The sequence below is a fragment of the Panulirus ornatus genome, chromosome 34, assembly GCF_036320965.1.
Source record: "Panulirus ornatus isolate Po-2019 chromosome 34, ASM3632096v1, whole genome shotgun sequence".
Lineage (NCBI taxonomy): Eukaryota > Metazoa > Arthropoda > Malacostraca > Decapoda > Palinuridae > Panulirus > Panulirus ornatus.
In genome coordinates, this window is record NC_092257.1 from 5,326,139 (window position 1) to 5,349,943 (window position 23,805).

At 41.4% G+C, this 23,805-nt stretch overlaps 1 protein-coding gene and 1 non-coding gene across 3 annotated transcripts in view; both read right to left on the minus strand.

The window, feature by feature from the left end:
* Positions 1–4,297: 4,297 nt before the first annotated feature.
* On the minus strand, positions 4,298–4,418 carry LOC139760036 (U5 spliceosomal RNA). Its single transcript, XR_011715212.1, has one exon. It is a non-coding gene; the product is annotated as a U5 spliceosomal RNA (small nuclear RNA).
* Positions 4,419–5,772: 1,354 nt separating this feature from the next.
* Positions 5,773–23,805, minus strand: part of LOC139759794 (DGAT1/2-independent enzyme synthesizing storage lipids) — a 66,900-nt gene continuing 48,867 nt past the window's right edge. For both annotated transcript variants that reach the window (XM_071682260.1, XM_071682261.1), the window contains 3 exons: positions 8,837–9,030; positions 7,915–8,049; positions 5,773–7,205 (listed from right to left, as the gene is read on the minus strand). In XM_071682260.1, the coding sequence (XP_071538361.1) occupies positions 7,032–7,205; positions 7,915–8,049; positions 8,837–9,030 (503 nt within the window). In that variant the 3' untranslated portion in view covers positions 5,773–7,031. The remainder of the gene's footprint in view (positions 7,206–7,914; positions 8,050–8,836; positions 9,031–23,805) is intronic.

Here is a 23,805-nt window from a genome sequence, read left to right on the forward strand (position 1 = left end):
TCAAACATACCCATTTTTGCTTTCCGAGATAATGTTCTCGACTTCCACACATTTTTCAAGGCTCCCAAAATTTTCGCCCCCTCCCCCACCCTATGATCCACTTCCGCTTCCATGGTTCCATCCGCTGACAGATCCACTCCCAAATATCTAAAACACTTCACTTCCTCCAGTTTTTCTCCATTCAAACTCACCTCCCAATTGACTTGACCCTCACCCCTACTGTACCTAATAACCTTGCTCTTATTCACATTTACTCTCAACTTTCTTCTTCCACACACTTTACCAAACTCAGTCACCAGCTTCTGCAGTTTCTCACATGAATCAGCCACCAGCGCTGTATCATCAGCGAACAACAACTGACTCACTTCCCAAGCTCTCTCATCCCCAACAGACTTCATACTTGCCCCTCTTTCCAGGACTCTTGCATTTACCTCCCTTACAACCCCATCCATAAACAAATTAAACAACCATGGAGACATCACACACCCCTGCCGCAAACCTACATTCACTGAGAACCAATCACTTTCCTCTCTTCCTACACGTACACATGCCTTACATCCTCGATAAAAACTTTTCACTGCTTCTAACAACTTGCCTCCCACACCATATATTCTTAATACCTTCCACAGAGCATCTCTATCAACTCTATCATATGCCTTCTCCAGATCCATAAATGCTACATACAAATCCATTTGCTTTTCTAAGTATTTCTCACATACATTCTTCAAAGCAAACACCTGATCCACACATCCTCTACCACTTCTGAAACCGCACTGCTCTTCCCCAATCTGATGCTCTGTACATGCCTTCACCCTCTCAATCAATACCCTCCCATATAATTTACCAGGAATACTCAACAAACTTATACCTCTGTAATTTGAGCACTCACTCTTATCCCCTTTGCCTTTGTACAATGGCACTATGCACGCATTCCGCCAATCCTCAGGCACCTCACCATGAGTCATACATACATTAAATAACCTTACCAACCAGTCAACAATACAGTCACCCCCTTTCTTAATAAATTCCACTGCAATACCATCCAAACCTGCTGCCTTGCCGGCTTTCATCTTCCGCAAAGCTTTTACTACCTCTTCTCTGTTTACCAAATCATTTTCCCTAACCCTCTCAGCCATATATACATATATATATATATATATATACATACACATACATACGCACATATACACACACACACACATATATATATATATACATATGAAAAATGTATTATTGACTGGTTGGTAAGGTTATTTAATGTATGTATGACTCATGGTGAGGTGCCTGAGGATTGGCGGAATGCGTGCATAGTGCCATTGTACAAAGGCAAAGGGGATAAGAGTGAGTGCTCAAATTACAGAAGTATAAGTCTGTTGAGTTTTGCTGGTAAATTATATGGGAGGGCATTGATTGAGAGGGTGAAGGCATGTACAGAGCATCAGATTGGGGAAGAGCAGTGTGGTTTCAGAAGTGGTAGAGGATGTGTGGATCAGGTGTTTGCTTTGAAGAATGTATGTGAGAAATACTTAGAAAAGCAAATGGATTTGTATGTAGCATTTATGGATCTGGAGAAGGCATATGATAGAGTTGATAGAGATGCTCTGTGGAAGGTATTAAGAATATATGGTGTGGGAGGCAAGTTGTTAGAAGCAGTGAAAAGTTTTTATCGAGGATGTAAGGCATGTGTACGTGTAGGAAGAGAGGAAAGTGATTGGTTCTCAGTGAATGTAGGTTTGCGGCAGGGGTGTGTGATGTCTCTATGGTTGTTTAATTTGTTTATGGATGGGGTTGTTAGGGAGGTGATTGCAAGAGTTTTGGAAAGAGGGGCAAGTATGAAGTCTGTTGGGGATGAGAGAGCTTGGGAAGTGAGTCAGTTGTTGTTCGCTGATGATACAGCGCTGGTGGCTGATTCATGTGAGAAACTGCAGAAGCTGGTGACTGAGTTTGGTAAAGTGTGTGGAAGAAGAAAGTTAAGAGTAAATGTGAATAAGAGCAAGGTTATTAGGTACAGTAGGGTTGAGGGTCAAGTCAATTGGGAGGTAAGTTTGAATGGAGAAAAACTGGAGGAAGTAAAGTGTTTTAGATATCTGGGAGTGGATCTGGCAGCAGATGGAACCATGGAAGTGGAAGTGGATCATAGGGTGGGGTAGGGGGCGAAAATCCTGGGAGCCTTGAAGAATGTGTGGAAGTCGAGAACATTATCTCGGAAAGCAAAAATGGGTATGTTTGAAGGAATAGTGGTTCCAACAATGTTGTATGGTTGTGAGGCGTGGGCTATGGATAGAGTTGTGCACAGGAGGATGGATGTGCTGGAAATGAGATGTTTGAGGACAATGTGTGGTGTGAGGTGGTTTGATTGAGTAAGTAACGTAAGGGTAAGAGAGATGTGTGGAAATAAAAAGAGCGTGGTTGAGAAAGCAGAAGAGGGTGTTTTGAAATGGTTTGGGCACATGGAGAGAATGAGTGAAGAAAGATTGACCAAGAGGATATATGTGTCGGAGGTGGAGGGAACGAGGAGAAGTGGGAGACCAAATTGGAGGTGGAAAGATGGAGTGAAAAAGATTTTGTGTGATCGGGGCCTGAATATGCAGGAGGGTGAAAGGAGGGCAAGGAATAGAGTGAATTGAATCGATGTGGTATACCGGGGTTGATGTGCTGTCAGTGGATTGAATCAGGGCATGTGAAGCGTCTGGGGGCAAACCATGGAAAGCTGTGTAGGTATGTATATTTGCGTGTGTGGACGTGTATGTATATACATGTGTATGGGGGTGGGTTGGGCCATTTCTTTCGTCTGTTTCCTTGCGCTACCTCGCAAATGCGGGAGACAGCGACAAAGGAAAAAAAAAATATATATATGGGCAACCATATATATATATATATATATATATATATATATATATATATATATATATATATATATATATATATATATATATATATTATCCCTGGGGATAGGGGAGAAAGAATACTTCCCACATATTCCTTGCGTGTCGTAGAAGGCGACTAAAAGGGAAGGGAGTCGGGGGCTGGAAATCCTCCCCTCACGTTTTTTTTTTTTAATTTTTCCAAAAGAAGGAACAGAGAAGGGGGCCAGGTGAGGATATGCCCTCAAAGGCCCAGCCCTTTGTTCTTAACGCTACCTCGCTAACACGGGAAATGGCGAATAGTACGAAAGAAAGAATATATATATAATTATATCCCTGGGGATAGGGGAAAAAGAATACCTCCCATGTATTCCCTGCGTGTCATAGAAGGTGACTAAAAGGGGTGGAAGTGGGGGGTTGGAAATCCTCCCCTCCAGTTTTTACCTTTCTAAGAGCAGGAACAGAGAAGGGGGCCAAGTGAGGATGTTTTCCTCTAAGGCTCAGTCCTCTATTCTTGACACTACCTCACTAATATGGATAATGGTGAATATGTATAAAAAAAATTTAATCATCTACCTAAAATTATCCCAGGATGAAAGCATGAGCTTGGTGTTACCTAAGACCATTCTAAAGGCTCCTGCAGCCCAAGTCTGCACCACTACCAGTAGTAAGAAATGTAGACTCCTGTCAAGTGAAAAGATCTTTAACATGACTGTACTCCTAATGGTACTGCCTTGCCAAAGGTGATTTTCACTCGCTGTACAACCCCGAGCAGGAAGAGTTTGGTAAAACACACACACAGAAATATATATATATATATATATATATATATTATCCCTGGGGATAGGGGAGAAAGAATACTTCCCACGTATTCCCTGCATGTCGTAGAAGGCGACTAAAAGGGGAGGGAGCGGGGGGCTGGAAATCCTCCCCTCTCGTTTTTTTTTTTTTTTTTTTTTTTTTTTTAATTTTCCAAAAGAAGGAACAGAGAATTGGGCCAGGTGAGGGTATTCCCTCAAGGCCCAGTCCTCTGTTCTTAACGCTACCTCGCTAATGCGGGAAATGGCGAATAGTTTGAAAGAAAAGAAAGAAAGATATATATATATATGGAGCTGTGGTTTCAGTACATTACATATGACAACTAGAAATGAGTGTGAAGAAATGTGGCCTTTTTTGCATGTTTTCCTAGCGCTACCTCATAGAAACAGAGGGTAGTGATACCGTTTCCTGTGTGATGGGGTAGCAACAGAAATGGATGAAGGCAAGCAAGTATGAATATGTACATGTGTATATATGTATAAGGACGTATTTGTGTTTATAATGATATGTATATGTATGTATATGTGCATGTATGGGCATTTATGGATATATGTATGTGTATATGAGTGGATGGGCTATGCTTCGTCTGTTTCCTGGCACTACTTTGCTGATGTGAGGAATAGTGATTAATTACAATAATATAATAAAATTATGAGTTGTTCACCTCCATGGAAATCTTTTGTAAAAGGCAAAAGATTTATGCATTTCTATCAATCCTATAAATGAAGCAAAGATCCTCCCAATATAGTCCCACCTCCATATCCATGGCATTCAGTTCTATGCAAAAGTAAAAGACCCCTCCCATCAAAACTGCTCTATAACTAACCACAAGCCCCGAGAAGAAATAAAAAGTTATCCCACCTCACACTGCCGTAACCTGTACTCATGCATACCCAACCCCAAATAAATCTAACAGTGACAGTACACATACATATTGAAATATCACAACAGGCACTAAACAACCACCTCTCAACACAGTCTTAAATTCCAATCCACCATACATACACCCATCAGAAACCACACTCCCGATACAAATATGAGTCAAACTTTCCCACTTACACTCCAGACATCACTCATCTTTACAACACTACAAACAAAAAGTTTCATTATATCCCCAGACACTTCATGTCCAATTATACAATTACCATAAAGATGGCAAAGAGCATTTAATACTAAATTGCCTAACACTGCATAAAGATGCACATACAATACCACAACACATGATGAACTGTGATCTCAACTGGTGGACATGGCCAGCTTCCTGAGTGCTGCAGGAGCCTTATTAGGATAGAAGGGACTCTTGGAACATGAAGTAAGTATATAGGTGTTATCAGACTCCACCTGCATGAGGTTGAACAGTGAAAAAAAAAGTCACCTTTGACAAGGCTGTATCACTGGGAGTAGAGACCTGTCAAAGAACTTCTCATTTCAAAGGAGTCATCATTTTCCTGAAAAAGGAAGTAGTGCACTGCAGAAGCCTCTGGAAAGGAAGTCCTGGATAACACTAGGACCCTTTCTAAGAGGAGGCCTGAACACATGAGCAGGCCAATATGTAGTTGGAAGGACAGTAGTGGGTGGGGAAAGCTAGTGTTCCCCATGAAAGAGACTGTGGGCTAGAAGGTCCTAAACCTGATATTCTACCTAGAAAATACATAGTTGCAAGCCAAACTGCAGTGGAGAAAAATAAACTTATACCAGCAAAATTTCTGAATTCTACAAGTCCAATATTAAGAAAAGGCTTGAACTCTATATTTACTAAGAAGAATTATTTCCCACATAAAACTGTTTTCATCATTCCTCCTTTAAACACAAATGAAGTCCTAAAATTACTTAACAGAAGTAGTAACTATTATAAACATTTCCATAAAATAGCAAAAACTAGCTTTGTAAGAATAAACATTAACATAGCACACCTTAACATTTGAAAATGGATTATGATCCAACTCTCCTTACCAAAAGAGGCTAAAATTTGTTCACTTATTTTTCAATTTTTCTCTAGTTATCATAAGGGAGATAAAATACATTCTCCTCTGAACTCTTAATTCTATAACTGGGTTCTTAAAAAAAACATATAATGAAACAACAGTAAATCCCTAGAAAGTTTTTATCCTGGTCCTAAGCTCTAAACATAAAAGATAAAAAATATGGTGCTCTATGGAATGATGCTTGGATTGTACACTTCTGTTACCCACTGTATCATGTAGGCCACAGCTCATGAAAGAAATGATCATATACAGCTTGATTAATTCTCATTCACCTCTTCAAGTACTATAATGATGAATATACAAAAAGCTCATTCACAGAATTAATCAACAGGATCTACCTGAAGCTATCCATAGAAAGTCACTCCCTCTATATCGCAGTTTCAAATTCCATTTACACCAATTTTCATACTGATAAGTAAAACATGAGCAGACACATAGATATGGCATAGTTTTAACAGTGAATTTCATAGTAAACCCCTCATAATAAAACCAGTCTGCTTCTGAACAAAACTTCTGGAAGGGCACACTATGCACCACATTTCTATAGGTATGACATGGAATTGCTCCCAGTGGAAAATGCATCTACTGATTTTTTGGCTGGAAGAAATTATTACATCATATGACAGTAAATTCATGAAAGTCTCATACTGTACACTTCTTACAAGTATGATTTATTGGTTTTCACAGGTGGGAACTTAGAAAACTTGACTCAATAATGTAACTGTGAAGTGCATTATGAGGATCAACTTGATTGCAAAGCCTAGCTAACATCCAAAGTTGCATCTTATGAATAATAACTTTTGAAGAGATAACTTTTTAAACACCACCATAAAGATAATGCAATTCAGTTCACCTATTCTCAATGTATTCTCAACATACCTATCATCCTAGAAAATATGAAATTCTTATGTCTGTCAAAACAGAAGGATAATACCCCAATAGTATAAGTGGCTCTTCCATCTTTGATCACATTCTGAACACCCATTGTGGAAAATTCTTAATGACAATTGATACTCAAAAAGTTTGCAATATTTACGCAGTGATAGCAATTCCAGACAAACTAAAGCTATGCACTCTGTGGAGAATACTGCACAAATAATGCATGATCAAAAGCAATTCATTTAAGAAAATTATTATACATCATCTTTTTCTTAAAATACATATTATGCTAAGTAGTACGGCACTTTTCTTGGAGAGATGAGGTATGTATTTGTTTAGTCAAGAGATGTAGTACTGGCAATTCTTTCATGCTATCAACTAAATATCCTTATAATGTATATCAAAACAAACTTCATGAGGAGAATTCAGAAGTTAACCATTTTATGATAATCCTTAACTTGCTCCAATATAAGACTCTTTGCTATCAGTCTCGTTTGGGGTTTTCATATACCCTAGCTAATAAAGCTCTAAATATATTACCTGGAAGTTTCTGGTTTTCCTGAATAAGTTTATCCAGTGCCTCCCGTACTCTTTCAGCTAGTTCTTCTGGTGTCTCCCCAGGTTTTTGGTATATTGGTTTTCCAAGATGAGTCCGCATCTGAGTAAAAAAGGCTGCTAAAAACATGGTTAATGATAGAGTAAATTATGATTTTTGTTCATTCCAAAGGAATAAATTCAGTTACAGCTGTAACCCAAATACACCAAAGTCAGCAGTCAGATATTTGAAAATCTGACTACACATCATCTAAACAGAAAAGGGTGATACTGCATCCTAATACAAAGTTCAAAACCATTACTCTACTAACAAGTTAGCATGATCACTCTCAGTATTCTGAAAAACTACTACACTTAAGATATCCGACTTATTAAGTTGTTCAACTTCAGGGAGTTCATAAAGACACTTTTACATTCATAAACTAAAACAGAGTTCATATGGGGGTCTTAGGTACTAGTTAGGACTAGGAAGTCCTTTCTCTTGAAACAAATGCATGTTTCTTGGAACTTTAAAATTGTGCCACTTTTTACTGTACCACTCTGACTATAAGCTGGAGAACATGTAATTATCTGTACATTCAAGAGTACCAAAGTGGTTTAAGCCAACCGGTGCATGAATTCTAGAAAAGTCAGTTTTCTAAAGATCTTACAGGTTACCTATTTATTCTGAAAGCATCGATACCCACCAAATATGCTTGTCTAAAATGCTAAATACTACAACACTAGAGAACTATCTCAAACAGAATGAAGGATAAGGAAAAGTTGTTGTTAATGAATCAAAAATGGTCAAGGTGCCCCAGTAATTTACTTACCTTCACGGGAAATCCTCCATATATTGGAGCACAAGGAAACCTCAACTTCTCATACAAGGCTATCCAGAGCTTTTGTGGCCAGGATACAGTGCGGAAGGCTTCTCGCAAGTTTTCGCTGAACATTGGAACAATAGGCTGGGAAAATAATGAGGGAAAAATCATTCATATTAGTGATACACAGCAGTTTTACAAATACTGTTTAAAGGGACCTCTGGGCTACACTCCCTGGAAAATTTTGCAAAAAGTACACTTGCCACTGCAAGATATGACCCATTACCATTGTGGACCATTTTCTCAACATTCAAAGGTAGTCAGGACATTATGTATAAATCTTTATACTGTTTTTACACAGAACCCTGTAAATACTGTTTATGTATATGTACATGCAGTCATCTGGGAAAGGACCAGTTCTGTACATATACATCTGCACATGTTCTGCCCATTTATAAATAGGCTGGCGCTTTTTAGCTACATTACAGTCATATAAAAACAATACAGTTTCTATGATAAGATAATGTCTCTCAAGAATATTAACGTGATAAGATAATGTCTCTCAAGAATATTAATGTGATTGGCACAGGAAACAAATGGAAAACTATTAGTTAGGAAATATGGACAACATGGGAGCAAAGATAAAAGTAGAGTGAACTAATTAAGCCCCTAATTAACAACCATATGACATGTCTGCGAAAGAAAATTTGACCTGGGGGCAGGGTAACTGTTCATTCTCAGCTTCATTTTTCATTCTAAGCCTTCTTATTACCCATATCCACAAAAATATTGACTTGGGCACTAGCTCATAATGGCTCATTAAGTTCTGAGAAAATGTATATACTTTCAGTAGATGAAACTGTTATTCTGAATCCTGTGCAGACCTACCATCTACTATATGCTTCCAAATGCAGATCTCCCCATAGCTTACCGAATTTGCCCCAATTGCCACTTTAGCAAATCCTGTTCGCTTGCCCCACATAAGCTGGTAGTTATGATCTGAGAATTGTGCCTCCCGCACACCTCCAGGAGAGATCGAGAGAATATGATCCTCTGACAGTGTTTGAATGCATGAACTAACAGTCCCTGGGGTGATGTCAAAGGCTTCAAGAATAACCCTCCAACCTGAAAATGATAGGGAAAACCTTTAAAACTTGATTAAAATTAAAAAATAAGTTAATGAGCCTAATACCTACTATATGATGGACTATCTCCATGATATCTCAGAACAGCTGGATTCAAGCATCTTCTCACATGACTGCCTTCTGAACTTCTGAACTGCTTATAATTCATTTACATTTTTTCTCCCTGATCTCCAAATAGTCTCGAATATTCCAATATCCATATCAACATTTGCTTTAATTAACCTCGTCCATTTCTGGAGAGAAGGGCAATCAATTTGACATACCATATTGTTTGGGGTTAGTTCAATGGCTTTAGTATGAATACCTGCAACTACATTTCATTCTAAAATAATCTCTATAGCAATACATCTAATCTTTTCCTTCCCTAACCCCTAGCACTGTATCATCAGTCTAATCATACATCAATAATCCATCTCCTACTTTAAAAACAAAGCACTTTGAGCAGAAAGCTTAAACACAAGACACAGATATACCCATATTACTTGTAACAATTTCCTGCACCTCACTTTTCACTTGGTCCTCCTACCTCATCTCAGGTCTATTCCAAATTCCACTCATCTTACTTCATTACACTTTAACTGTCAACAATGAAGCACCATAATGTTGTTAACCTTCCCACATCTACTTCCTTCTCCTCTGCAGTCCGTCCCATGAGCATGAGATTCTTCCAATCCTATTCATTTGGTGAGGAAGCACCTGCCTTCACACCACCCTTATGAATGACCCGAAGGTATTTGCGGCAGCCCACTCATTATACAAGCATACGCTATGCCAATCAGTATTCACCATCAGAATTAAGTCATCAACCCACTTCTTATGTGATGCTCAGGGTACAACATTTCTTTAGGATACCGTGTGCAGCCAGACATAACAGTCATTGAGTTCACAGATCAACATCCTTTTCTTACATTTTATTGATCATTCAGTTATTCTGATATTACTGTTAAGATAATTAAAAAGTTTCAGGGCCTATTTCTCAATGGATCCTGGGATGCAACCTCTTAAACATCTTCCAAACACTTGTATTCTTCCCTTGTAAGTACCACCCAAGCACCTCTCTTTTCTCTCGCTAAAAACTTTTCTTCTTCAACCACACTTCAACTAGGTTACATTCCATCACTGGACCTTTGGCATTAATGGACACCCCTTCCCCCCTACTAGTCCCTTAAACTGAGGATTTACTGTAAATACATAAATGTACGTATTTAGGGAAGCAGTGAAGGCTTGCACAAAAGATGCTTGTGGCATGAGAAGCATGGGAGGTGGGTTGATTACAAAGGGTAGTGAGTGGTGGGATGAAGAAGTAAGCTTATTAGTAAAAGAGAAGAGAGAGGCATTTAGATAAGTTTTGCAGGGAAATAGTGCAAATGACTGATAGATGTATAAAAGAAAGAGGTAAGAAGTCAAGAGAAAGCTGCAAGAGGTGAAAAAGAGGGCAAATGAGAGTTGGGGTAAGAGATTATCATTAAATTTTAGGGAGAATAAAAAGATGTTTTGGAAGGAGGTAAATAAAGTGCGTAAGACAAGAGAATAAAATGGGAACATCAGTGTAGGAGGCTAATGGGGAGGTAATAATGAGTGGTGGTGATGTGAGAAGGAGATGGAGAGTGTATTTTGAAGGTTTGTTGAATGTGTTAGATGATAGAGTTGCAGATATATAGGGTGCTTTGGTCGAGGTGGTGTGCAAAGTGAGAGGGTCAAAAAGAATGGTTTGGTAAACAGAGAAGAGGTAGTGAAAGCTTTGCGGAAGACGTAAGCCGGCAAGGCAACAAATTTGGATGGTATTGCAGTGGAATTTATCAAACAAGGGGGTGACTGTATTGTTGACTGGTTGGTGAAGATATTCAATGTATGTATGGCTCATGGTGAAGTGCCTGAGGATTGGCAGAATGCATGCATAGTGCCATTGTACAAAGGCAAAGGGGATAAAGGTGAGTGTTCAAATTGCAGAGGTATAAGTTTGTTGAGTATTCCTGAGAAATTATATGGAGAGTATTGATTCAGAGGGTGAAGGCATGTACAGAAGCATCAGAATGGGGAAGAGCAGTGTGGTTTCAGAAGTGGTAGAGGATGTGTGGATCAGGTGCTTGCTCTGAAGAAGGTATGTGAGAAATACTTAGAAAAACAAATGGATTTGTATGTAGCATTTATGGATCTGGAGAAGGCATATGATAGAGTTGATAGAAATGCTCTGTGGAAGGTATTAAGAGTATATGGTGAGGGAGGCAAGTTGCTAGAAGCAACGAAAAGTTTTTACAGAGGATGTAAGGCATGTGTACGAGTAGGAAGAGAGGAAAATGACTGGTTCTCCTCAGTAAATGTCAGTTTGCAGCAGCAGTGCGTGATGTCTCCATAGCTGTTTAATTTATTTATGGATGGGGTTGTTAGGGAGGTGAATGCAAGAGTTTTGGAGAGAGGGGCAAGCATGTAATCTGTTGTGGATGAGAGGGCTTAGGAAGTGAGTCAGTTGTTCGCTGATGATACAGCGCTGGTGGCTCATTCAGGTAAGAAACTGCAGAAGATGGTGACTGAGTTTGGTAAAGTGTGTGAAAGAAGAAAGCTAAGAGTAAATGTGAATAAGAGCAAGGTTATTAGGTACAATAGGGTTGAGAGACAAGTCAATTGGGAGGTAGGTTCAAATGGAGAAAAACTGGAGTAAGTGAAATTTTTTAGGTATCTGGGAGTGGATTTGGCAGTGGATGGAACCATGGAAGCGGAAGTGAGTCACAGGGTGGAGGAGGGGGCGAAGGTTCTGGGAGCATTGAAGAATGTGTGGAAGGTGAGAACATTATCTCGGAGCAAAAATGGGTATGTTTGAAGGAATAGTGGTTCCAACAATGTTATATGGTAGCAAGGCGTGGGCTATAGATAGGGTTGTGCGGATTTTGGTGGATGTGTTGGAAATGAGATGTCTGAGGACAATATGTGGTGTGAGGTGGCTTGATCAAATAAGTAATGAAAGGGTAAGAGAGATGTGTGGTAATAAAATGAGTGTGGTTGAGAAAGCAGAAGAGGGTGTATTGAAATGATTTGGTTACATGGAGAGAATGAGTGAAGAAAGATTGACAAAGAGGATATATGTGTCAGAGGTGGAGGGAAACAGGAGAAGTGGGAGACCAAATTGGAGGTGGAAGGATGGCGTGAAAAAGATTTTGAGTGATCGGGGCCTGAACATGCAAGAGGGCGAAAGGCGTGCATGGAATAGATGTGGTATACCAGGGTTGACTTGCTGTCAATGTATTGAACCAGGGCATGAGAAGCATCTGGGGTAATCATTGGAAAGTTTTGTGGGGCCTGGATGTGGAATGGAAGCTGTGGTTTTGGTGCATTACACATGACAGCTAGAGACTGAGAGTGAACAAATGTGGCCCTTGTCGTCTTTTCCTAGCGCTACCTCGCACATGTGCGGGGGAGGGGGGTGTCATTTAATGACTGGCATGGTGGCGATGGGAACGAATAAAGGCCGCAAGTATGAATTACGTACATGTGTATATATGTATATGTCTGTGTATGTATATATATGTATACGTTGAAATGTATAGGTATGTATATGTGTGCGTGTGGACGTGTATGTATACACATGTATGTGGGTGGGTTGGGCCATTCTTTCGTCTGTTTCCTTGCGCTACCTCGCTAACGCAGGAGACAGCGACAAAGTATAAATATAATATAATATATACATAAACATATATATATCTATTTATATATTTTGCTTTGTCGCTGTCTCCCGTGTTTGCGAGGTAGCGCAAGGAAACAGATGAAAGAAATGGCCCAACCCACCCCTATACATATGTATATACATACACGTCCACACACGCAAATATACATACCTATACATCTCAATGTACACATATATATATACACACACAGACACATACATATATACCCATGCACACAATTCACACTGTCTGCCTTTCTTCATTCCCATTGCCACCTCGCCACACATGGAATACCATCCCCCTCCCCCTCATGTGTGCGAGGTAGCGCTAGGAAAAGACAACAAAGGCCCCATTCGTTCACACTCAGGCTCTAGCTGTCATGCAATAATGCCCGAAACCACAGCTCCCTTTCCACATCCAGGCCCCACACAACTTTCCATGGTTTATCCCAGACGCTTCACATGCCCTGATTCAATCCACTGACAGCACGTCAACCCTGGTATACCACATCGATCCAATTCACTCTATTCCTTGCCCTCCTTTCACCCTCCTGCATGTTCAGGCCCCGATCACTCAAAATCTTTTTCTCTCCATCTTTCCACCTCCAATTTGGTCTCCCACTTCTCCTCGTTCCCTCCACCTCCGACACATATATCCTCTTGGTCAATCTTTCCTCACTCATTCTCTCCATGTGCTCAAACCATTTCAAAACACCCTCTTCTGCTCTCTCAACCACGCTCTTTTTATTTCCACACATCTCTCCTACCCTTACATTACTTACTCGATCAAACCACCTCACACCACATATTGTCCTCAAACATCTCAGTTCCAGCACATCCACCCTCCTGCGCACAACTCTATCCATAGCCCACGCCTTGCAACCATACAACATTGTTGGAACCACTATTCCTTCAAACATACCCATTTTTGCTTTCCGAGATAATGTTCTCGACTTCCACACATTCTTCAAGGCTCCCAGGATTTTTGCCCCCTCCCCCACCCTATGATTCACTTCCACTTCCATGGTTCCATCCACTGCCAGATCCACTCCCAGATATCTAAAACACTTTACTTCCTCCAGTTTTTCTCCATTCAAACTTACCTCCCAATTGACTTGACCCTCAACCCTACTGTACCTAATAACCTTGCTCTTATTCACATTTACTCTTAACTTTCTTCTTTCACACACTTTACCAAACTCAGTCACCAGCTTCTGCAGTTTCTCACATGAATCAGCCACCAGCGCTGTATCATCAGCGAACAACAACTGACTCACTTCCCAAGCTCTCTCATCCACAACAGACTGCATACTTGCCCCTCTTTCCAAAACTCTTGCATTCACCTCCCTAACAACCCTATCCATAAACAAATTAAACAATATATAAATATTCATACAAATTCATACTTATTTGCCGTCATCCATTCCCGATGCGACCCAGCAATACAAGAAAGAGCACAAGTGCATAAAAGAAAAGAAATATTGTAAAATATACATTTTCTTCTTCTCCTCCACATCTGACAGCTGCCTACATCAGCAATGTAGCACTAGGAAACAGATGACAAAAGGCCACATCCTATTATATCCATACTCGAGCTGTCATGTGTAATGCACCAAAACACCGCTCCCTATCCACATCCAGGCACCACACACCTTTCTATGTTTTACCCTAGATGTTTCACGTGCCCTGCTTCATTCCATTGACAGCACACTGAAGTCAACATGCTGATGTATATTACATCCGTATATCTATTTTTATCCGTATATTTAAAGGAGGTAAGGGAAGTGGGGGAGGAATGGGATGTATATAGGGAAGCAGTGATGGCTTGCGCAAAAGATGCTTGTGGCATGAGAAGCGTGGGAGGTGGGTTGATTAGAAAAGGTAGTGAGTGGTGGGATGAAGAAGTAAGATTATTAGTGAAAGAAAAGAGAGAGGCATTTGAACGATTTTTGCAGGGGAAAAATGCAGATGAATGGGAGAGGTATAAAAGAAAGAGGCAGGAGGTCAAGAGAAAGGTACAAGAGGTGAAAAAGAGGGCAAATGAGAGTTGGGGTGAGAGAGTATCATTAAATTTCAGGGAGAATAAAAAGATGTTTTGGAAGGAGGTAAATAAAGTGCGTAAGACAAGGGAGCAAATGGGAACTTCAGTGAAGGGGGCTAATGGGGAGGTGATAACAAGTAGTGGTGATGTGAGAAGGAGATGGAGTGAGTATTTTGAAGGTTTGTTGAATGTGTTTGATGATAGAGTGGCAGATGTGGGGTGTCTTGGTCGAGGTGGTGTGCAAAGTGAGAGGGTTAGGGAAAATGATTTGGTAAAGAGAGAAGAGGTAGTAAAAGCTTTACGGAAGATGAAAGCCGGCAAGGCAGCAGGTTTGGATGGCATTGCAGTGGAATTTATTAAAAAAGGGGGTGACTGTATTGTTGACTGGTTGGTAAGGTTATTTAACGTATGTATGATTAATGGTGAGGTGCCTGAGGATTGGCGGAATGCTTGCATAGTGCCATTGTACAAAGGCAAAAGGGATAAGAGTGAGTGCTCAAATTACAGAGGTATAAGTTTGTTGAGTATTCCTGGTAAATTATATGGGAGGGTGTTGATTGAGAGGGTGAAGACATGTACAGAGCATCAGATTGGGGAAGAGCAGTGTGGTTTCAGAAGTGGTAGAGGATGTGTGGATCAGGTGTTTGCTTTGAAGAATGTATGTGAGAAATACTTAGAAAAGGAAATGGATATGTATGTAGCATTTATGGATCAGGAGAAGGCATATGATAGAGTTGATAGAGATGCTCTGTGGAAGGTATTAAGAATATATGGTGTGGGAGGCAAGTTGTTAGAAGCAGTGAAAAGTTTTTATCGAGGATGTAAGGCATGTGTACGTGTAGGAAGAGAGGAAAGTGATTGGTTCTCAGTGAATGTAGGTTTGCGGCAGGGGTGTGTGATGTCTCCATGGTTGTTTAAATTGTTTATGGATGGGGTTTTTAGGGAGGTGAATGCAAGAGTTTTGGAAAGAGGGGCAAGTATGCAGTCTGTTGGGGATGAGAGAGCTTGGGAAGTGAGTCAGTTGTTGTTTGCTGATGATACAGCGCTGGTGGCTGATTCATGTGAGAATCTGCAGAAGCTGGTGACTGAGTTTGGTAAAGTGTGTGAAAGAAGAAAGTTAAGAGTAAATGTGAATAAGAGCAAGGTTATTAGGTACAGTAGGGTTGAGGGTCAAGTCAATTGGGAGGTAAGTTTGAATGGAGAAAAGCTGGAGGAAGTGAAGTGTTTTAGATATCTAGGAGTGGATCTGGCAGCGGATGGAACCATGGAAGCGGAAGTGAATCATAGGTTGGGGGAGGGGGCGAAAATTCTGGGAGCCTTGAAGAATGTTTGGAAGTCGAGAACATTATCTCGGAAAGCAAAAATGGGTATGTTTGAAGGAATAGTGGTTCCAACAATGTTGTATGGTTGCGAGGCGTGGGCTATGGATAGAGTTGTGCACAGGAGGGTGGATGTGCTGGAACTGAGATGTTTGAGGACAATATGTGGTGTGAGGTGGTTTGATCGAGTAAGTAATGTAAGGGTGAGAGAGATGTGTGGAAATAAAAAGAGTGTGGTTGAGAGAGCAGAAGAGGGTGTTTTGAAATGGTTTGGTCACATGGAGAGAATGAGTGGGGAAAGATTGACCAAGAGGATATATGTGTCAGAGGTGGAGGGAACGAGGAGAAGTGGGAGACCAAATTGGAGGTGGAAAGATGGAGTGAAAAAGATTTTGAGTGATCGGGGCCTGAACATGCAGGAGGGTGAAAGGCGTGCAAGGAATAGAGTGAATTGAAACGATGTGGTATACCGGGGTCGACGTGCTGTCAATGGATTGAACCAGGCATGTGAAGCGTCTGGGGTAAACCATGCAAAGCGTGTGGGGCCTGGATGTGGAAAGGGAGCTGTGGTTTCGGTGCATTATTACATGACAGCTAGAGACTGAGTGTGAACGAATGGGGCCTTTGGTGTTTTTCCTAGCGCTACCTCGCACACATGAGGGGGGAGGGGGTTGTTATTCCATGTGTGGCGAGGTGGCGATGGGAACAAATAAAGGCAGACAGTATGAATTATGTACATGTGTATATATGTATATGTCTGTGTGTATATATATGTATACATTGAGATGTATAGGTATGTATATTGTGCATGTGTGGACATGTATGTATATACATGTGTATGTGGGCGGGTTGGGCCATTCTTTCGTCTGTTTCCTTGCGCTACCTCGCTAACGCGGGAGACAGCGACAAAGTAAAATAAATAAATAAATAAAATATTTATTCTACTTAGAGAGAATGAGTTCGGAAAGAATGACAAAGAGGATATATGTGTCAGAGGTGGAGGGAACAAGGAGAAGCAGGACACCAAATTGGAGGTGGAAGGATGGAGTAAAAAAAAGACTTTGAGTGATCAGGGCCTAAACATACAGGAGGGTGAGAGGCGTGCAAGAAATAGAGTGAATTGGAATGATGTGGTATACCAGGGTCGACGTGCTGTCAATGGACTGAACCAGGGAAACAATGCTGCTTCCTGTGGGGTGGGGTAGCAACAGGAATGGTTGAAGGCAAGCAAGTATGTATATGTACACATCTGTGTATGTGTGTGTATATATATCATTTTCATCAACTTATTATACTTTGACACTGTCTCCCGTGTTAGCAAGGTAGCACAAGGAAACAGATGAAAGAATGGCCCAACCCACCCAAATACATATGTATATACATATACGTCCACACATGCACATATACATACCTATACATTTCAACGTATATATACACAAACATATACATATATACACATGTACACATTCATACATGCTGCCTTCATCCATTCCTGCCACCACCCTGCTACACATGAAATGATACCCACATCCCCCTGCATGTGTGTGAGGTAGCGCCAGGAAATGACAACAAAGGCCACATTCGTTCACACTCAGTCTCTAACTGTCCATGTGTAATGCACTGAAACCACAGCTCCCATCCCACATCCAGGCCCCACAAAACTTTCCATGGTTCACCCCATACGTTTCACATGCCCTGGTTCAATACATTGACAGCATGTCAACACCAGTATACCACATCATTCCAATTCACTCTATTCCTTGCACACCTTTCACCTTCCTGTATGTTCAAGCCTCGATCACTCAAAATCTTTTTCATTCCATCCTTCCACCTCCAATTTGCTCTCCCACTTCTCTTTCCCTCCACCTCTGACACATATATCCTCTTTGTCAATCTTTCCTCTCTCATTCTCTCCATGTCACCAAACCATTTCAAAACACCCTCTTCTACTCTCTCAACCACACTCTTTTTATTATCACACATCTCTCTTACCCTTTCATTATTTACTCGATCAAACCACCTCACACAACATATCGTCCTCAAACATCTCATTTCCAACACATCCACCAAAATCCGCACAACCCTATCTATCTCCAATGCCTCACAACCATACAACATTGTTGGAACCACTATTCCTTCAAACATACCCATTTTTGCTCTCTGAGATAACGTTCTCGCCTTCCACACATTCTTCAACGCTCCTAGAAACTCTGCCCCCTTCCCCACCCTGTGACACACTTCTGCTTCCATAGATCTATCTGCTGCCAAATCCACTCCTAGATATCTAAAACACTTCACTTCCTCCAGTTTTTCTCTATTTATACATATCTCCCAATTTACTTGTCCCTCAACCCTACTGAACCTAATAAAAATGCTCTTATTCAAATTTACTCTCAGCTTCCTTCTTTCACACACTTTACCAAACTCAGTTACCAACTTCTGCAGTTTCTCACCCGAATCAGCCACCAGTGCTGTATCATCAGCGAACAACAACTGACTCACTTCCCAAGCCCTCACATCCACAACGGACTGCATACTTGCCACTCTCTCTAAAACTCTTGCATTCACTTCCCTAACAACCCCATCCATAAACAAATTAAACAACCATGGAGACATCACACACCCCTGCCGCAAACTGACATTCAATGAGAACCACTCACTCCCCTCTCTTCCTACTCATAAACATGCCTTACATCCTCGATAAAAACTTTTCACTGCTTCTAGCAACTTACCTCCCACACCATATACTCTTAATACCTTCCACAGAGCACCTCTATCACTGAAAGCAAACACCTGATCCACACATCCTCTACCACTTCTGAAACCACACTGCTCCTCCCCAATCTGGTGCTCTGTACATGCCTTGACCCTCTCAATCAATACCCTTCCACATAATTTCCCAGGAATACTCAACACACTTATATCTCTGTAATTTGAACACTCACCTTTATCTCCTTTGCCTTTGTACAATGGCACTATGCATGCAGTCCGCCAATCCTCAGGCACTTCATTATGAACCATTCATATAGTGAATATCCTAACCAACCAGTCAACAACACAGTCACCCCCTTTTTTAATAAATTCCACAGCAATACCATCTAAACCCTCTGCCTTGCTGGCTTTCATCTTCTGCAAGACTTTAACTACCTCTTCTCCATTTACCAAATCATTCATTCTGACCCTCTCACTTCGCACACCACCTCCACCAAAACACCCTATATCTGCCAGTCTATTGTCAAACACATTCAACAAACCTTTTGTGGCCTTTTGTCCTTTCCTAGCATTACCTTGTGGAGGGAGGGGGATGCTATTTCATGTGTGGAGGGGTGGTGACGGGAATGATTAAAGGCAGCAAGTATGAATTATGTGCATGTGTATATATGTATATGTCTGTGTATGTATATGTATACGTTAAAATGGATAGGTATGTATATGTGCATGTGTGGGCGTATGTATATATATGTGTATGTGGGTGGGTTGGGCCATTCTTTCGTCTGTTTCCTTGCGCTACCTCACTAACGTGGGAAAAAACGACAAAGTATATAGTAAAAAAAAATTCATACATGCTGCCTTCATCCATTTCCGCCGCCACCTCGCCACACATGAAATGATGCCCCCTCCCCCCACATGCATGCGAGGTAGTGCTAGGAAAAGACACCAAAGGCCACGTTTGTTCATACTCAGTCTCTAGCTGTCATGTATAATGCACTGAAACCACAGCTCCCTTTCCACACCCAGGCCCCACAAAACTCTCCATGGTTTACCCCAGACACATCACATGCCCTGGTTCAATCCATTAACAGCATGTCCACCCCGGTATACCACATTGTTCCAATTCACTCTATTCCTTGAACGCCTTTCACCCTCCTGTATGTTCAGGGCCTGATCGCTTAAAATCTTTTTCACTCCATCCTTCCACCTCCAATTTGGTCTCCCACTTCTCTTTCCCTCCACCTCTGACACATATATCCTCTTTGTCAATCTTTCCTCACTCATTCTTTCCATGTGACCAAACCATTTCAATACATCCTCTTCTTTTTTTTTTTTTTTTTTTTAATACTTTGTCGCTGTCTCCCGCGTTTGCGAGGTAGCGCAAGGAAACAGACAAAAGAAATGGCCCAACCCCCCCCCCATACACATGTATATACATACATCCACACACGCAAATATACATACCTACACAGCTCTCCATGGTTTACCCCAGACGCTTCACATGCCTTGATTCAATCCACTGACAGCACGTCAACCCCGGTATACCACATCGCTCCAATTCACTCTATTCCTTGCCCTCCTTTCACCCTCCTGCATGTTCAGGCCCCGATCACACAAAATCTTTTTCACTCCATCTTTCCACCTCCAATTTGGTCTCCCTCTTCTCCTCGTTCCCTCCACCTCCGACACATATATCCTCTTGGTCAATCTTTCCTCACTCATTCTCTCCATGTGCCCAAACCACTTCAAAACACCCTCTTCTGCTCTCTCAACCACGCTCTTTTTATTTCCACACATCTCTCTTACCCTTACGTTACTTACTCGATCAAACCACCTCACACCACACATTGTCCTCAAACATCTCATTTCCAGCACATCCATCCTCCTGCGCACAACTCTATCCATAGCCCACGCCTCGCAACCATACAACATTGTTGGAACCACTATTCCTTCAAACATACCCATTTTTGCTTTCCGAGATAATGTTCTCGACTTCCACACATTCTTCAAGGCCCCCAGAATTTTCGCCCCCTCCCCCACCCTATGATCCACTTCCGCTTCCATGGTTCCATCCGCTGCCAGATCCACTCCCAGATATCTAAAACACTTCCTTTCCTCCAGTTTTTCTCCATTCAAACTCACCTCCCAATTGACTTGACCCTCAACCCTACTGTACCTAATAACCTTGCTCTTATTCACATTTACTCTTAACTTTCTTCTTCCACACACTTTACCAAACTCAGTCACCAGCTTCTGCAGTTTCTCACATGAATCAGCCACCAGCGCTGTATCATCAGCGAACAACAACTGACTCACTTCCCCAGCTCTCTCATCCCCAACAGACTTCATACTTGCCCCTCTTTCCAAAACTCTTGCATTTACCTCCCTAACAACCCCATCCATAAACAAATTAAACAACCATGGAGACATCACACACCCCTGCCGCAAACCTACATTCACTGAGAACCAATCACTTTCCTCTCTTCCTACACGTACACATGCCTTACATCCTCGATAAAAACTTTTCACTGCTTTTAACAACTTTCCTCCCACACCATATATTCTTAATACCTTCCACAGAGCATCTCTATCAACTCTATCATATGCCTTCTCCAGATCCATAAATGCTACATACAAATCCATTTCCTTTTCTAAGTATTTCTCACATACATTCTTCAAAGCAAACACCTGATCCACACATCCTCTACCACTTCTGAAACCACACTGCTCTTCCCCAATCTGATGCTCTGTACATGCCTTAACCCTCTCAATCAGTACCCTCCCATATAATTTACCAGGAATACTCAACAAACTTATACCTCTGTAATTTGAGCACTCACTTTTATCCCCTTTGCCTTTGTACAATGGCACTATGCACGCATTCCGCCAATCCTCAGGCACCTCACCATGAGTCATACATACATTAAATAACCTTACCAACCAGTCAACAATACAGTCACCCCCTTTTTTAATAAATTCCACTGCAATACCATCCAAACCTGCTGCCTTGCCGGCTTTCATCTTCCGCAAAGCTTTCACTACCTCTTCTCTGTTTACCAAGTTGTTAGAAGCAGTGAAAAGTTTTTATCGAGAATGTAAGGCATGTGTACATGTACGAAGAGAGGAAAGTGATTGGTTCTTAGTGTATTTTGGTTTGTGGCAGGAGTGTGTGATGTCTCCATGGTTGTTTAATTTGTTTATGGAAGGGGTTGTCAGGGAGGTGAATGCAAGAGTTTTGGAAAGAAGGGCAAGTATGCAGTCTGTTCTGGATAAGAGAGCTTGGGAAGTGAGTCAGTTGATGTTCACTGATGATACAGCACTGGTGGCTGATTCATGTGAGAAACTGCAGAAGATGGTGACTGAGTCTGGTAAAGTGTGTGAAAGAAGAAAGCTGAGAGTAAATGTGAATAAGAGTAAGGCTATTAGGTAGAGTAGGGTTGAGGGACAAGTCAAATGGGAGGTAAGTTTGAATGGAGAAAAACTGGAGGAAGTGAAGTGTTTTAGATATCTGGGAGTGGATTTGGCAGCGGATGGAACCATGGAAGCGGAGGTGAATCATAGCGTGGGGGAGGGGGCGAAAGTTCTGGGAGCGTTGAAGAATGTGTGGAAGTCGAGAACATTATCTCAAAAAGCAAAAATGGGTATGTTTGAAGGAATAGTAGTTCCAACAATATTATATGGTTGCGAGGCATGGGCTATAGATAGAGATGTGCGGAGGAGGGTGGATTTGCTGGAAATGAGATGTTTTAGGACAATATGTGGTGTGAGGTGGTTTGATCGAGTAAGTAATAACAGGGTAAGAGAGATGTGTGGTAATAAAAAGAGTGTGGTTGAGAGAGCAGAAGCGGGTGTTTTGAAATGGTTTGGTTGCATGGAGAGAATGAGTGAGGAAAGATTGACAAAGAGGATGTATGTGTCAGAGGTGGAGGGAATGAGAAGTGGGAGACCAAATTGGAGGTGGAAAGATGGAGTGAAAAAGATTTTGAGTGATCGGGGCCTGAACATGCAGGAGGGTGAAAGGCATGCAAGGAATAGTGAATTGGAATGCTGTGATATACTGGGGTCAACGTGCTGTCAATGGATTGAACTAGGGCGTGTGAAGCATCTGGGGTAAACCATGGAAAGTTCTGTGGGGCCTGGATGTGGAAAGGGAGCTGTTGTTTCAGTGCATTATACATGACAGCTAGAGACTGAGTGTGAACGAATGTGGCCTTTGTTGTCTTTTCCTAGCACTACCTCATGCACATGCGAGGGGAGGGTGTTGTTATTTCATGTGTGGCGGGGTGGCGATGGGAATGAATAAAGGCAGACAGTATGAATTATGTACATGTGTATATATGTGTACATGTGTGTGTGTGTATATATATATATATACATTACGATGTATAGGTATGTATATTTGAATGTGTGGACGTGTATGTGGACATGTGTATGTGGGTGGGTTGGGCCATTCTTTCATCTGTTTCCTTGCGCTACCTCGCTAACGCGGGAGACAGCAACAAAGCAAAATAAAAAAAAAAAAATATATATATGTATCATCCCTGGGGATAGGGGAGAAAGAATACTTCCCACGTATTCCCTGCGTGTCGCAGCAGGCGACTAAAAGGGAAGGGGGAAGGGGGCTGGAAATCCTCCCCTCTCGTCTATTTTTTTTTTTAATTTTCCAACAGAAGGAACAGAGAAGGGTTGGCCAGGTGAGGATATTCCCTCAAAGGCCCATCCTCTTTCTTAATGCTACCTCACTAACGCGGGAAACGGCGAATAGTATGAAAGAAAGAATATATTTATTATTTATTTTGCTTTATCGCTGTCTCCCGCGATAGCGAGGTAGCGCAAGGAAACAGACGAAAGAATGGCCCAACCCGCCCACATACACATGTATATACATACATGTCCACCCATGCACAATATACATTACCTATACATCTCAATGTACACATATATATACACACACAGACATATACATATACACACATGTACATAATTCATACTGTCTGCCTTTATTTGTTCCCATCGCCATCCCGC